Here is a 14,870-nt window from a genome sequence, read left to right as displayed (position 1 = left end):
CATTTGACTGGAGAACATGTGGATGGTATCTACTGCGTACCACAGCGCTGACCAGCTACGTAATGCGTGTACCACCCCGTTACGTACAATACATTTTTCATACGAGATATGGTTTTCCCATAGTATATGCCTAAGCGACACACTCTCTATCGATTGCTTCACGCTGTTGTGCCGCTGTTCTTTACTATCGGATGAGCTAACTTTAGCGTTAATGTTGTCAACATGGGTATTGGGAGTGGTTGCAGTGTGATCTTTTTAACAGTTCTGGTGGAGTGGCTTACCCACCCTACTAGGTAACCAGATAGTATTACATCACATGACTTGCGGAGCTAGCCTCAGGCCTTGTGGCTGGTGTCTCTTCGAAGCGCTCTGCTGATATCAGCTAGTAACCTAGTTAGTTACTTCGGGTTACCTCACCTACCTACCTAAACTAACAGCTAACTGCGGTACCTATCCCGCAAGAGCTCTCTCGACCCAACTGCCATCACCACTCCTCTCATCACCTTCCCTGTTCCTCACTCTTCGACTGTCTTCTTTCTCTTTCTCTGATTCGATAAAAAGGACCCTATCTGCTCCTGGGATCGCTCCATACTAAATAAATCGCCGACGTCCAGTCTTTCGTGTTTCACGTCTCGCTGTGGCCGTATCAAGGAGCGTCATTCCTGGCTGTCCATCATGGCGCTCGACAACTATTATCGCAATAAGATTGAGAGCATGAAGCTCGAAATCATCCAGGGTCAGGCTGTCTTACGGAGACTGGAAGCACAGCGCAATGACTATAATTCGAGGGTGCGGTTACTTCGGGAAGAACTCGGCTTGCTTCAACAGCCTGGTTCCTATGTCGGGGAGGTAGTCAAAGTGATGAGCACCAAGAAAGTCCTCGTCAAAGTGCATCCCGAGGGCAAATATGGTAAACCCCCTCTGCAGATTTGCTTAGCTCGAGTCTTTGCTTGCTCAACTCCGTGCGTCCCTTACTAACTTCTCTTGCGACGCTACAGTGGTGGACATTGCGGATGGCGTTGATATCAGCAAGCTCACTGTAGGAAAGCGAGTCGCTTTACTCTCGGATTCCTATAAGTTGGAGAAGATGCTACCCTCGTCGGTTGACCCGCTGGTGTCGCTAATGATGGTCGAGAAAGTGCCTGACAGCACGTATGACATGATCGGTGGACTTGACCAGCAGATCAAGGAGATCAAGGAAGTCATCGAGCTTGGTTTAAAACATCCGGAGTTGTTCGAGTCGCTTGGTATCGCACAACCGAAGGGAGTACTCCTCTACGGACCGCCAGGAACCGGCAAAACCCTGCTTGCCCGAGCGGTAGCCCATCACACCGATTGTCGGTTCATCAGAGTGAGCGGATCGGAATTGGTGCAAAAATACATCGGTGAAGGTAGCCGCATGGTTCGCGAGCTATTCGTAATGGCTCGAGAGCATGCTCCCAGTATCATATTTATGGATGAGATTGATAGCATTGGATCCAGCCGCATAGACTCGGCGGGTTCGGGTGATTCAGAGGTACAACGGACGATGCTTGAGCTCCTCAATCAACTGGACGGATTTGAACCTACCAAGAACATCAAGATCATCATGGCCACCAACCGGCTTGACATCCTGGACCCGGCCTTGTTACGTCCTGGCCGGATTGACCGGAAGATTGAGTTCCCTCCGCCGTCGTGAGTATCCCTTGTGACTTGGCTCTTATCGGGTTAAGCTTATGTTACGTTTTACTAATCAATTTCCTTCTTTCAGGGTGGAGGCTCGTGCCGATATTCTGCGAATCCACTCGCGGTCAATGAACTTGACGCGAGGCATCAACCTAACGAAGATTGCGGAGAAGATGAACGGATGTTCTGGAGCTGAGCTGAAGGGTGTGTGCACGGAAGCAGGCATGTACGCTCTGCGAGAGCGGCGAGTACACGTTACGCAAGAGGATTTCGACCTAGCCACCGCCAAGATCCTCAACAAGCACGACGACAAAGAAGTCGCGGTCTCTAAGCTTTTCAAGTAAAGATGAGTTTGCGTGTGAATAGTACCAGGTTACTACAGCAAGAACTATGGCGTTTAGTTTCGATGTCCTCTGATGGCCGCCTCGGCGACGTCGCCACATATGTTTGCCGATCATGACACCCATAATCTTTCTCAGTATCCCTATTGAAGGACAGGTCTGTTTGTGTGTGACGTTGAGGTCTAAGATGAGCCTTCCTGTTCGCATACAGTATCGTAATCGAGGGTTTGTTGGCAGTTGGGTGGACGCAAAGGATAAGCCCCAGATTCGGCTATACTAGGCATAGGATTTTACGTATTGTGTATCTACACCCTGAGACTGAATAGTTGGTTGGATTGGGCCCTCGGCTTGCGAGGACAACCATCAAGACTCCGGAAGGGTAGGGCGTAGCAAACAATTGAAGTGTATCTTCCATTGGATTCTTAAGGGATGATCATCTCGTCATCTCCTTCCAATAGAGACTGGCATGGCCTACTTTGTAGTACTCAGACGATACTTTGCTACGTGATTACAGTATCTAGTTGGTCTTAAGTCTGACATTGCCTATTGGCAGATGAAAGGACGAACTACATGGTGCTCCAATCATCATATCATGGATCTCATTCATGCCCAATACCTTGCCTAACCCGGTGAGATGTGCTACACTCGCCTCCCTTATGCCCGGATGCTTGTATGACGTATGCCGTATGGAAAGGGAACTTCTATTAGGATAAATGCCTAGCCGTGCTTCTTCAAAACAGATCAAAGGGGAGGAGGGTGAGGTTTTAGTGGTATGTCATCAAGATACGTGCAGTATGGCTGTTTACCTACCTCTTTTGTGATAGCAAGAGTTTCTTTGGGCTTGTGAGGGAAGTACAGATCAGCTAGTGAGTACTAGTACTGTGCGCTGCAGTGACCGACTAGATGGGGCAGGAAGTGAGCTCAACTAACCGCCAAGAATCCACTACGTACTTATAGTTTACTTATGTACTATTATGTACCATGCCGAAGTCTACTCTGTCTGTCCATCGCCAGGAATTCTGTGCAACACCAGGCTTGGCAGAGGGATGGGCAACATGGATTCGGCGACAGCCAAGCCGCCAAGAGGGACCTGGAATAAGTAGGGTTCGCAGGGGAGGAAGTTTGACTGCGAGGGGATAGGCGGATATAGTAAAAGTCGTAAAAGACACGTATAATCAAATTAGCCTGTACATGAAATAGGCCCCCATAAACTTAACTCGGCATGTACGGTGTGCAGCTGCAAAGGCTAGGAAGGTTTCGCCAGTTTACCACATCTCACCTCCAAGCTCCGCGTGACTAATTAGTATGAAAGGCAAAATTGCCCCTTTCTGTGACTCTGGGGCCTACAGGATGACGTCCGGGGTAGTTTGGGTCAGGCCATACTACTGGATAGATAAGATGGCATGACATGCCCTTTTTGTTGCTTGTGCTGGCAGTGGATAGATAGCAGCATCCATGCGGAGAAAGCGAATGAGCCTGAGCAAGTCACCGCCTATCCAACTTTGAGGACATGCCTTTTTTTTTTAAGGAACCTCGCCATACCATATACTTGGGGGGGACTGCGGATGATGTAAATAGATATGTCCCATGTATAGGCTCGCTCGGCGTTGAAGCAGTGCCCATCATAGTACCCGATACTCATACTATTCCATCCCTAGCAGCGTTTGGAAGTCCGGAGCACAAAGTCCGAAAACTCAGGTACGGAGTATTGATAGGCTTCATAGCGGCTTTCCAGAATCCCGACTGGCCGGTTGATCTCCGGTTGACGCGTCGAGAGGAAGAACTTTGACGTGCGCGTGACCAGCGGGTCATTGTCTTAGTAATCGACTTTTGTGTTGAATTCTTACTACTTCGTACAGTAAAATAACCCCTGTTAAGTTGGGAGTACTCCGTAACTAGAAGATAGTATTGTTTTGTTGAATGGGAAATGCTCAGGGTCTCGGCTCAAGTGGGGCAGTCCAGATCTGATGACCTGCCCAGAAGGTGGATCACTTTCTTTTTTCTTTTTGTTTCCCCTTTCCTTTTTGAATGCTTATGGACAACTTTGTAACAGTTGGTCTCCAATTTTTTGAATTTTTAGTTTTAGTTTTAGTTTTACTTTATTTTTATTTTTTTTCCGATTTTTCTTTAAAACCTCCATAGTAGACAGTCTCGTACGAGAAACGGGGAGATGCAATGGGAAATGGAACTCCTGGGGGAAAGCGGGGAGGATTTCTACTATTGGATGATTGAGAAGACACAGGTCGCTGTACTTTCCCAAATTCTTCTACACAGTATGTAATATGTATACCTTTAGTACTAGTTCATGATACTCTTTCTTCCCCCGGTTCTCCTTTTCACTAAAGTGCTTCTACTTGGTAGTAAAATAATACCAAGCGGTCAACGTAAGGTAACTAGTTACTTTGACCTCTATGGTGATTCAGATAAGACAAGACTTTAGGAGAAATTAATTTCCATCTGCCCCAAAATTCCTACCCCGTCTCCCCACGGAGTTCAACCCAGCTGGGAAAGGCAGCTCAAACATTCTCCCAGGACGGCCTCGGCATCCATGCATTTGCAGGTTCTTTTATTCTTTGCCAGATCATCATCTAGCCTAAAATTTAGAGCCCTGTCTTAGCTATTCTATTTCTGATCTAATATTATTATTCATTACCTTACTTAATTTCTCTGTTATCTCTTCCAATAAGAGGAGCGATCCGTTTTATGCCATTTGCCTTGTTATTGTATGCTTTTCGGCTTTCATTTTCCGTTGCCATTTAACCTTCGAAGAGAACCGGTCTACTATGCGTTAGTAGAGTATCTATCTAGTTGTACCTTATCCGACTTGGACTTCCTCCTCCCTAGTCCCTTCTTTTTAATCAAACTGATAATCGGAGGAAAAGAGGGCTTGGCTGGACAGGAGGCAAGACGCATTCTCCATCCGGATAAGATGGTCCTTTCAAAACCCCCAATCACACCGATGCTACACCCCCCTTCTTAGATAGTAGATAGTAGTACTAGTGGTACTACAGAGTGGTACAGTAGTAACTTGATGACTGGCTAATGCATAATCTAGCTGTTCCCATTCTCTCCCAATTTCCCAACTTTTCTTTTTCCCCCCTTCCCTCCGGGGGAGAACAGGTGTGGGCCTATCCTTTCGGTCCGTCTGGAGTCATGCATGGTCTGGCTAGTGGCTAAGTGTTCTCTGGCTGCTTCTTCTTCTTCTTTGCCTTTGCCTTCCGCCTCTTTCCCCCCTCTCACCCCCAACCTGCGACCCACCCTGGCGGATTGGATGAATGCTTGGCCCGTCTGATGATCTGTCCGGAGTACCGAGTACAACCTGCAGCTCCCATCTATCTATCCATTCTTCCAGGCCCATCCGAAGTAGATCACTGGCTCGGCTCGCATGGTAACCCCCAGGTAGGTCACTGCTGAGGTGAGGATCTTGCCATCCTCTCGCCTTCTTGCTCGTTGTCCGTTTCAAGTGGTTGCATGAATTTAGTCTGCCCTATCCTCTTGGGTTTCCACACCGGCTTCCTTCTTTTGGCTCTCTCTCCATTGCCGTCTGTGTTGTTCCCTTTACTTTTCTTTTTTCATTTTCCTGCTATATAAAAATATTATTTAACTGCCTCCTCCCCGGCTACTATTGTCGTCGAGGTTTCCTTTTATCTCCAAACCTTCTTGCCCCCAGGCTCGTATGCTCCCATCTACGGCTCTTTATCTTCCCACCCTCCCTCGTATTTGAAAATAAGCTCAAAAAGGCACCCACCTCCCCAATTCCATCGACATTCTAGAAGCCATCTCTCCTCCCCTGGAAGCCATCCTGTCTGCTGGTCCTTCCACCCAATAGGGGGTCCCACAGACACGATCTTTCAGTCAACTTCCGTGGTTTACTGGGTAGGTAATGATTCGTTGTTCGTGCTTGTTTCAATATCCGCGAACTAGTAACGGAGACACTCATACTTCAACCTGTCGTGATGCAGCACACAGCTTGACATTCCTGCGCAAAATCGGCCCGACCAGCCCGTCAAAGGAGAGAGAAGTACTATATACATCCAGACATTATATAGCACTTCTAGATCCTATTATTAGCCACCCTGCCCAACTACCCAACCAGGCTGGCCTGAGTGGTTCAGGTTGCGCACGAACTACTTCCTGATCGTCGTCTGCTAGTCCGGTGATCTCATACTTGTCGCATTGCCACTCTTCCTTTCGCTGGCCCCCGTGACGCTTCTTTTAACGCCCAGAACCTCTGTATAACCCCCTAGTATGTCCAGCGGTGAGTTATGGTCCACTTTAGTCACCGCAATCGATCCCGGTAGTACCAAAGCCATGCCCATTATCCTTCAATCGACCATCGATCTTTTGGAGACAGAACTAGCCAAGGCTAGAGCGGCGCTCCATGAGATCCAGCCCACGGCATCATCTTTATTTACGAAGCGGGATGAGCTCGCTTTGGGCGCTGTGGCAGCATATCGTCAAAATCTCATTGACCGTGCGCCGGACTTCTTCTATGGCGCGAGCCGATTGACCCCCAAGGAGCTGGGGCTTGTCCCTGCAGTCCGCGAAGTACAGGCGGCCGATGAGGACGATGATCATGTAAAGACCGCGTCTAAGCAACACCTTCAGCCTGTCCAGCCTGTTGCGCCGAAGCGCGCTACTTTGGCAGATGTCTTATCCAACAGTCTAATCCTCGACCATATGGCCCCATATCTGTCAACCCCCTCATTGTTGGCTCTAGCATCCACTTCCCGCCAGGTTCGGTCATCGATAGTGGACACCCCCTACATTTTCCGCCACCTTGATCTGACTCAATGCCGTGGCGCGAAACCAGGCAGCACATCTACGATAGACTCAGTTGAACAAGCATGGAGTGGTGAGCGAGCGGAAGACTCCGTGGTCGAGGATGAGTTTTATTCTGCGCCTTTGAGGAGCATCTTCGCTAGTCTCCAAAGGCAGTCGCTCCTGCAGGACGTGCGCACATTGGTTCTAGATGGACTGTCCGTTCCAGCGGGATTGGTTGCGGAAATCATCCTCACAGATCGCTTCAACGTTAATATTCTATCCATAAGGGAGTGCCGCCATCTCAATGAGCGAAAACTAATGCAGGTGCTGACCCATGCGGTGCGGCCTTCGCGCCCCAAGGGCACACCCCGTGTCAAAGGCATCTATCACTTTACTCCTCTTCATCAGTCTCGTGCGGTAGTCCGCAGCAGATACCGCGACTGGTGGAGCTCGAGATGCGGCAGCCAATCGTCTTGCATTAGTCCAGGTTCGGAAAACGAGTCTGCAACTGCTGAACTTGCTGAAATTGCCACACAACAACAGGATGCATGGTATCATCCGTCCGGGCAGCTCTTCAAGCAGAGCATTGAGGATGGCTGGGCAGAGACAATCAAGCAATGCGAAGGTATCATTGCCTTTGACGCTGTTCTGTGCCGTGGTCCTCGTCATGACGTTGATCCTTCCCCTCCCATGCCGGAAGACCAGGGTGTATCTCAGCCGGAAGGCCGGCCACCGCTTGAACCAAAACTGGCAACTGTTGCACTAGGGCCCCGGGGGTGCGATGGCTGCCACACCTCACCCGAAGGCCCAACCTTCTGGGGCCAGTCTCCGGATGAAAACCTTCCCCTGCTCACGCCGCCCCCGCTCCACTCTTCCTCCGCAGTCAAGGCAAAACGGCCGGTGTTGATTCCGGACGAACAGCCCAGTCTAATCGCTCGCTGCACGGATTGCTTGACAGACCGGTGGTGCCATCGTTGCAATAAATGGTTCTGTGAGGATTGCCTGCCTCATCCAGAACGTGTACGGAACAATCTTTCACCGCATCAGACAGCGTTCAGAAATCCGCAGAGCAGTCCTAGTAGTACTGAACAGTCCGAAGATCGTGAGGTTCGTATCTGAGAGGCACCGTATGATGTAGAGAATATGTCTGACTGAATCGAACAGCAATTCAGCCGTGGTGTAAGCAAAGACTGCTGGGAATGTGGTCCCACGGTAAGTCAATTAGACTACAGTTATGTTTGCCGCCACATTCTGACAGTTCGTGCAGTGTGCTCAGTGCAAGACAGAATGCCAGCGAACTTGCCAAAGCTGCCGTGGTGAATATTGTGTTGAGCATAATGAGGGCTGTTCGTCGACGATGGTATGTTTTTTGAGTCACCCGAACCCCTTTTGCACTCATATTGACCTTGGTGGCATTCTCACAGTGCGATTGGTGCAATGCCAGTACCCGGAATCGGGTGAGAGAACTGTATTGACATCCTGTGCGAGTCGAGGCTCCCATGAGCTAGTCTGGAGAAGACACGTAATTATGGACTCCATCAAACATCTAAGGGAAGTATATTCGGCCTCTCTCGGCCTGCTCGCATCTTGCTATATTGAGATTTTCTTCGTTACGGTTCACAATCTTGTCTCTATCTTTTTCTGGTACTATATTAGCCGGCGTGCTTTTCTCGCCACTCAGAATACCACTGCAGCGCGTATGATTCAGCCATAGTTCGAGTGTACCTAGCATGAAAGACCTGTAGGCCGGCCCTAAAAGGCAATAGGAGGGGAAAATAATAATCTTAAAATGCTAAAAGATAGTAGTAGTAGAGAACGTGGTCAGTAACGTTAGACCGACTGAAGTTAGATGACAAATCGGCGGCTGGGATTCCAGAAGGCACGCGGTGTTTCGCAACCTCAGATGAGCCGCAATGGATGGATGGATGCATGCATTCTTTCCATCATCCATCGCCCCCCACCCACGATCATTCTTAATCTCTGATTCTTGTCCCATGATGGTCTCCGCTACTGCCCTCGTCTCCACTCTCCCCTCCACACTCTCTCCCCCTTTGCTTCCTCACATACCTCTTTCCCTCCCGCTTCGGATATCATGACGGGGAACCAAGGTTCCTTGCGCTGGTCATCGCAGTTGACCGTTGCTCCAGCCCAGCAAATCCCCAAGCTTTCCGGCGATAAGATCATACTGCCACCATCCGCGCTTGAGCAGCTTCTCGCGGCTGCCCCGCTTCAAGAGGTAACTTCGTCAGGCCCAGCACGCCCATACACCAACACTTTCGATCCCTTTAATCCGCACACCTTCGCCGCCGAGTCCCAAGCGCGCGAACGGGCGGTGGATCGCCAGCAGCAATTGCCCCATCCGCTTACGTTCCGCATCGTGAACCCTCAAAACGACCGGGTGGTATATGCTGGTGTCCGCGAGTTTTCTGCGGCAGAGAACGAGATCGGCCTTAGCACATTTTTACGTGGGGCCCTTGGCATTGATGGTACGCGACAACCGTCACCACACGGCGGTGATGGTAATGATGGTGATGTGACAGACAATGCGCCAGCCGCGCCGACCACGGTCACGGTCCATGCGCAACAGTTACCGAAAGGTACTTATGTCCGCCTGCGCCCTCTAGAAGCCGGATACGACCCGGGAAATTGGAAGGCTTTGCTTGAACAACAGCTGCGGGACAATTACACCACCTTAACCTCTGGAGAGGTCCTCACCGTTGCAGGGGGCCGCAATCAGTCGTTTCAGTTCTTGGTTGACAAAGTTGAGCCCCATGGCAATGGCATCTGCGTTGTGGATACGGATCTGGAAGTGGATATTGTCGCCTTGACAGAGGACCAAGCCAGAGAGACGTTAGAGAAACGGTTGGAGAAATCTTCCCGTGTCTCTGCGAATAGGGCAGGCACATCCGTGGGAGGTGAGCTGCGACTCGGTCAGGTAGTAAGTGGTCAGGTTGCGCTTGGGGACTATGTCGACTACGAGGTCCTTAAATGGGATCCTTCGAATGCACTGGAACTGTCTGTCAAGGGTGCCGACGATGTAGATCTGTGTCTTTTTGCCAGTCCCCTTTCTGCTCGCCAGAGGAACCGACCGCGGGAGGATGAGCATGTTTTCGGTGACCTATCAAATCGACCGACTAAACGGATTAGGATCCAACCGACGAATGTGGATATGGAAGGCGCCGAGTTGCTGTATATATCGGTCCATGCTCCCACTTCCACCGACAGTTCAGAAAATGGACTTTCGGCGCTGCCGTATAGCCTACAGGTCCATGTCGGCTCGTCACCCGCACAAGCTGAGAACGCTGCAGACAGCGAGCCAGAAAGTCATGAACCGGGTGATGTGCAGTGTAAGAATTGTCGTCAATGGGTACCTGAGCGGACATTGATGCTACATGAGAACTTTTGCCTTCGAAACAACATTCTCTGCCCCCAGTGCCAGAACGTGTTCCAGAAACGGTCTCCGGAATGGCAGACACATTGGCATTGTCCTCATGACTCGGCTTATGGCACCGGTGACGCCGAAAAGAATCGACATAATCGCTTTTTCCACAGCAAGCGCTCCTGTAGTGGCTGTGGATTCGAGGCGGAGGACCTCTCACGTCTCGCTCAACACCGCACAACTGTCTGTCCGGCAAAACCCATTCTGTGCCAATTCTGTCATCTTGTGGTCCCTCAAAAGAGTGAATCAGACCCCGAAATGGACGATCCGGACGTTTTAGTCTCCGGCCTCACACCACATGAGTTGGTGGACGGTGGCCGGACAACTGAATGCCACCTCTGTGACAAAATCATCCGTCTCCGCGACATGAAAATGCACCTTCGCCATCATGATCTAGAACGTCTGTCTCGACCCACTCCTCGCATATGCTTAAATCAAAATTGCGGACGGACGCTTGATGGACGCGGTACTCAAACCGCAGTCAACCTCGGTCTATGCAGCATCTGCTTTGGACCACTGTACGTAGACACCTACGATCCCGAAGGCAAAGCACTCCGGCGGCGCATCGAGCGCCGCTACCTCTCTCAGATGATGAGCGGCTGCGGCAAACCATGGTGTCAAAACGAATATTGCAAAACGGGCAAACAAGCTAGACCATCTTCCACATCTGGTGCGTCTGCCCCGTTGGGCGCGGCAGCTATTCTAGCCGCAGTGCGGCCTTTGCTTGACGCCGTCAACCTTCGAGGAAATGCACCGAACACCGCCCCGTTTTACCTTTGCACGGATCAGACAGGCCAGCAACGCCGCATCGCTGCAGAAATTCTTTCAACTGAAGGCGCAGTAGCTGACGGCAAGACCTATGCATTGCCATGGTGCGTTTCCGCCGTTGAAACCACGGCGGGAAATTTAGACAAGGCGCGAGAGTGGTTGGAAAATTGGGCGCCTGCGCAAGGGGAAGGCACGGAATCATTTCAACGGTAGATAAATTATCGTTAATATTGTCAAATACCATGCATATTGTCAGCCAGCTAGGCAACGATACTGTTTATGCACTGTGTAGTTTCTCACGTGTTGAAGGCGAATTGCTAGTAATGTCAGGATAAGTCTAGTGAGGCCTGCTACACACTTGTGGCTGTAGATATTACACACGGAACGGCAGTTAAAAAGTCCGCAAGACTTAGTATTATATCGAGACTCCTTCCATGGATATCTGAATATAGAGTTATATATCTACGCAGTTAAGGAACAGTCCGTGTCTCGTGATTAAGTATATGTATAGAAGAAAGAGAGAGCTTAATGATTCGTTGTCATGATTTCAATCAGATATCGTCTGAGCATGCTTGCATGTATAATCTGTATCACGCCGCGCCCGTCTTAGCAGCCAGAGTCCCACTACCCCGAGACGAAAAGATACCCATGATCCCAAAGACCACATAAAACAATGCCAGCGGATATGCGACCAGACCCCTCATTCCACGCATGCGCGCCACAGCACAGAACATTCCTGAAGAGCTGTACGTGCACCACCCCACGGCGGCGGTAGTCAACAAGTATCCGAACAGAGTGTCCATGGGGATCAGAATCCCCACTAAGCTGGTCAGCACTAGCGGGAGGAAACAGTATCCCAGCACGCTAGCGGAACGAGGGAAGGTCAAGGTAGCGGAGAAGTGGCCGGCAGCGGAGGCGTCCGACATCGTGGGTTTGTGATGGGGAGAGTAATTGGCGGGATCTGCGGCGTTGGGGACGGGGGCCGTATCGAGGGCGGGAGACATCAGACTGAGAATGAGATGTAAAGCTACGGTTCCGAAAACTGCGACGCCGTAAATGTAGCCGTAGAAAACCTTTCCGGAGAGCAGCAGGAATGTTCCATAGAGAACGATGTAGAGAAGGGCTCCGTAGAGGTCGCTGTCATCCATGAGGTGTTGGTCGATACGTGCAAAAGGGTTGAGCACAGTTAGGGTCTATAAGGTAGGAGCAATGGTAAGCTTGGGTTTCACTAGAGCTCCTGCTATACAGCTGGTTGATTAGACCGCGGATGGGGGGCTTGCAATATGTACACACCTTCGTGCGGATATGCTCGAAGTTGACTCCAAGCTCTTCTAGAAGTGGTGGCTCCCCATCGTAGCCCTCCGTGCCAAATGCAGCGAGCCATCCAGTCCTCAGTCCTCCTTGCTCACCCATCCTTCCACTGACACCTGCAGAAGGGGACCCGAAGCCGCCATATCCGCCACCAACCCCTCCGACGGGGTATGCCTGAGATGCTGAATTAGGCGCACCACCAAAACCGCCGTAGGATGCCTGTGACGGGGTCGTATGGCCCGAGACGGAGGTATAGGATGAAGGGTAGAATTGGAGGTTTTGCGCCGATGATTGCACGCCGTAAGGCTGCTGCTGGGGGTAATACTGGGCCATTGCGGCCAGGCTTCCGGGTCGATGTCGGATTAAAGAGACGAGTGGGAACTGTAAAACTTAGTGAGCGTGTCCGAATGTCGCGCTATTAACTAGAAGAGTGAGTAGAGGGAGGAGACAGTGATTTGGGAAGTTGAGGATGGAGTTGGAGACGAGGAGTTGCAGGCAGAGAGAACAGCTGGCGGGCGGTGAGATTAGTTGCCTGAGTCCCCAAGGCCACCAGCCACACCGGGATATAGTTATCAGTTGTATATTTAACGAACTAATGATCATTGAATATCAACGCTTAATTGATTCATGCTTCTAACAGGAATGGGAGCTCCCTTTGAGAAAATAAAAGAATATGAGCGACTCTCCCCAGTCTCCCTTCCCCCTCCTCTATCTAGTTTGTTACAGTGTCGAATATTTTCTACAGGAAATTGATGCCGATTCCAAACTGCAGCCCCTTCCGGCCTTCCTCACCCTTGCGAAGGACCAGAGGTAGGGAGAAGTTGAGCTCGAACCTGGCCACCGGATGGGCGTAGACAAGTCCGACACCCGCCGCGATGCTAGGCAGACCGTTGGTTAGCTCGGAAACCGTGGAAGCCATGGCTTTTTGGACCTCCGCACTCGAAGTAGGTGCATTCTTGTCAGCCGTGCGGAGGGACAACAACCGTCCGCCGTTGACAAAAGCTTGCAGGCGGAGAGGCTTCTCCGCGCCTACCCTGGGGAGTGGGAACAGAAGATTGGCGCTTCCTGCAGCATACAAATCACCACCGACAGCATCTGCTCCGTCATGGGGACCAAGACCGCAGAGACGGAATCCACGGACGTCTGTAGGGCCTCCAAGTAGGAATCGGTCGTTCGTGCGAGAGAGCTGGGGTCTGGAATCACTATCAAGTCCAAGAGGGTAAAGAAGACCGGCGCGGAAGCCAGTAGTCAGACTGATACCACTGTCTCCTTTGATGCCAGGGATCGGAATAGGAACTGCGGCTTGCGTTTCAATCTCCGACTTCCAGAAGGAGACATCACCCTTGAGAGGACCCCAACCAGCCAGCTCGTTGAACATCTTTGCGTAGTAACCACGAGAGGGAAGAAGCGGGCTATCTCTTCGGTCCTTGCTCCAGCTGTGGAACACGCTGCTCTTGACACTGTCGCCTGCATCAGCTCGAACAGTAGGGGATGCGTTCTCGGTAAGTCCAGTCATTTGTCTCCAGAAACCGTTGTAGCCGATTTCATGTTGCTGACCGGAAGAATTTGCCCAACGGAATTTGGACCATCCTCCTCTGAGCACTTCCTCGTGGCTTGCCCAGGATTTCTGCGTGGCACTGGCAATTCCACCAAGCTCCAGACGGAGATCTGGGTTACTGAGGACTGGGGTGTCAAAAGTAGCTTGATAGGCAGACCGTGTTCGGGTGCCCAGAGACGCATTTAGGTTAAGGTTCTCTGCACCTCCAAATACATTACGCCACAGGAGGTTGCCATAAGCCGAACCTTCGGCGTTTCCAAGATCAGTACCTGTCTTCAACAGCACGCGGGACCTTTCTTTGCCCGAGAGATGGACTTTGATGCTCGGGATACCCGATCCGTCTACTTCGGACTGATCCAGGTATACCGAAACGGGTTGTTGGAAGATGTCTGAACATGGAATTAGAGTCAAGTCTTTAGCTAGCTATCATCAGGGAGGGGACGAACCGAATCTGTTGAGCTTATCCGCACGTGCCGAAACTTCCCGCAAAACCTCGGAGAGCGTATAGGGTCTGTCTTGGTTACTGCTTAGGAGGGGGTTGAAGATTCGCTCCAGAAAGGCTCGGCGGGTGTTGCGAGCGCCGTGAACCTCTACCGAAGAGATAGTGCATGGCAACGTCGAGTTCTGGTCGAGCTGATGTTATATAAGCTCATAGGTCAGCTATCATGACGCACGATGTATAGTAATGATCATGTCCATGGCCCACAGCCAATTATGAGGGGAGCCAGCTTACCAATTCACCAAGACGAGTCTGCGCCTTTTGATAAATAGCACGAACGCGCTCATCGACTGCCTGTTGCTGCTCATTCAGCACTTTCGGATCGGCACGCTGTTGCAGGCGCGCGAAGATCTAGAAGAGGGAGAACGCCGTTTGTGGTCAGCACAGAGTGCCCGGGGGAATTCCTCAGGGTTAAACAAGAGGGGACGCATCACGAACATCTTCGTCATCAGCAGAAAGTGGAGAGGACATTGCTGCGGCGGCAATGGCCAGATGAGACCTGCTTTTGCCTTTCCTGCTTTCCCT

The 14,870-nt window shown here is 50.9% G+C and overlaps 4 protein-coding genes across 4 annotated transcripts; 3 read left to right on the top strand and 1 right to left on the bottom strand.

Annotated features, from left to right (window-relative positions):
• The first annotated feature begins 1 nt into the window (after position 1).
• BDQ94DRAFT_153397 (uncharacterized protein) lies at positions 2–265 on the top strand. Its single transcript, XM_026768138.1, has one exon. The coding sequence runs from the start codon at positions 17–19 to the stop codon at positions 248–250; it is 234 nt and encodes a 77-aa protein (XP_026620729.1). The 5' UTR covers positions 2–16; the 3' UTR covers positions 251–265.
• Positions 266–401: 136 nt separating this feature from the next.
• On the top strand, positions 402–2,472 carry BDQ94DRAFT_153396 (proteasome regulatory particle base subunit RPT6). The gene is made up of 3 exons (XM_026768137.1): positions 402–910; positions 999–1,674; positions 1,751–2,472. Exons 1-3 carry the CDS (start codon positions 676–678, stop codon positions 2,007–2,009), a joined length of 1,170 nt encoding a protein of 389 aa, XP_026620728.1. The 5' UTR covers positions 402–675; the 3' UTR covers positions 2,010–2,472.
• Positions 2,473–6,017: 3,545 nt separating this feature from the next.
• On the top strand, positions 6,018–8,574 carry BDQ94DRAFT_110220 (uncharacterized protein). Its single transcript, XM_026763547.1, has 4 exons — positions 6,018–7,877; positions 7,935–7,982; positions 8,038–8,130; positions 8,195–8,574. Exons 1-4 carry the CDS (start codon positions 6,255–6,257, stop codon positions 8,243–8,245), a joined length of 1,815 nt encoding a protein of 604 aa, XP_026620727.1. The 5' UTR covers positions 6,018–6,254; the 3' UTR covers positions 8,246–8,574.
• A 2,993-nt stretch (positions 8,575–11,567) lies between these two features.
• Positions 11,568–14,816, bottom strand: sam50 (SAM complex subunit SAM50; the record flags this gene model as incomplete). Its single annotated transcript, XM_026769731.1, has 6 exons — positions 11,568–12,170; positions 12,271–12,631; positions 13,032–14,235; positions 14,293–14,479; positions 14,580–14,696; positions 14,784–14,816. The coding sequence occupies 6 exons, from the start codon at positions 14,814–14,816 to the stop codon at positions 11,568–11,570; spliced, it is 2,505 nt and encodes an 834-aa protein (XP_026620726.1).
• Between the last annotated feature and the right edge of the window lie 54 nt (positions 14,817–14,870).

This window comes from Aspergillus welwitschiae (assembly GCF_003344945.1).
Source record: "Aspergillus welwitschiae strain CBS 139.54b unplaced genomic scaffold BDQ94scaffold_54, whole genome shotgun sequence".
NCBI classification, from domain to species: domain Eukaryota; kingdom Fungi; phylum Ascomycota; class Eurotiomycetes; order Eurotiales; family Aspergillaceae; genus Aspergillus; species Aspergillus welwitschiae.
The sequence above is the reverse complement of the archived record's forward strand: the minus strand, read 5'-3'. Positions and strand labels throughout refer to the sequence as shown.

Bases quoted from the DNA above. Each gene is read 5' to 3' on its own strand.
- BDQ94DRAFT_153396 (XM_026768137.1), top strand. From the start codon at position 676: ATGGCGCTCGACAACTATTATCGCAATAAGATTGAGAGCATGAAGCTC. The intron at 911-998 runs GTAAACCCCCTC...GCGACGCTACAG, and splicing joins GCATCCCGAGGGCAAATATG to TGGTGGACATTGCGGATGGC. The intron at 1,675-1,750 runs GTGAGTATCCCT...TCCTTCTTTCAG, and splicing joins ATTGAGTTCCCTCCGCCGTC to GGTGGAGGCTCGTGCCGATA.
- BDQ94DRAFT_110220 (XM_026763547.1), top strand. From the start codon at position 6,255: ATGTCCAGCGGTGAGTTATGGTCCACTTTAGTCACCGCAATCGATCCC. The intron at 7,878-7,934 runs GTTCGTATCTGA...TGAATCGAACAG, and splicing joins AACAGTCCGAAGATCGTGAG to CAATTCAGCCGTGGTGTAAG. The intron at 8,131-8,194 runs GTATGTTTTTTG...GCATTCTCACAG, and splicing joins AGGGCTGTTCGTCGACGATG to TGCGATTGGTGCAATGCCAG.
- BDQ94DRAFT_153397 (XM_026768138.1), top strand. From the start codon at position 17: ATGTGGATGGTATCTACTGCGTACCACAGCGCTGACCAGCTACGTAAT.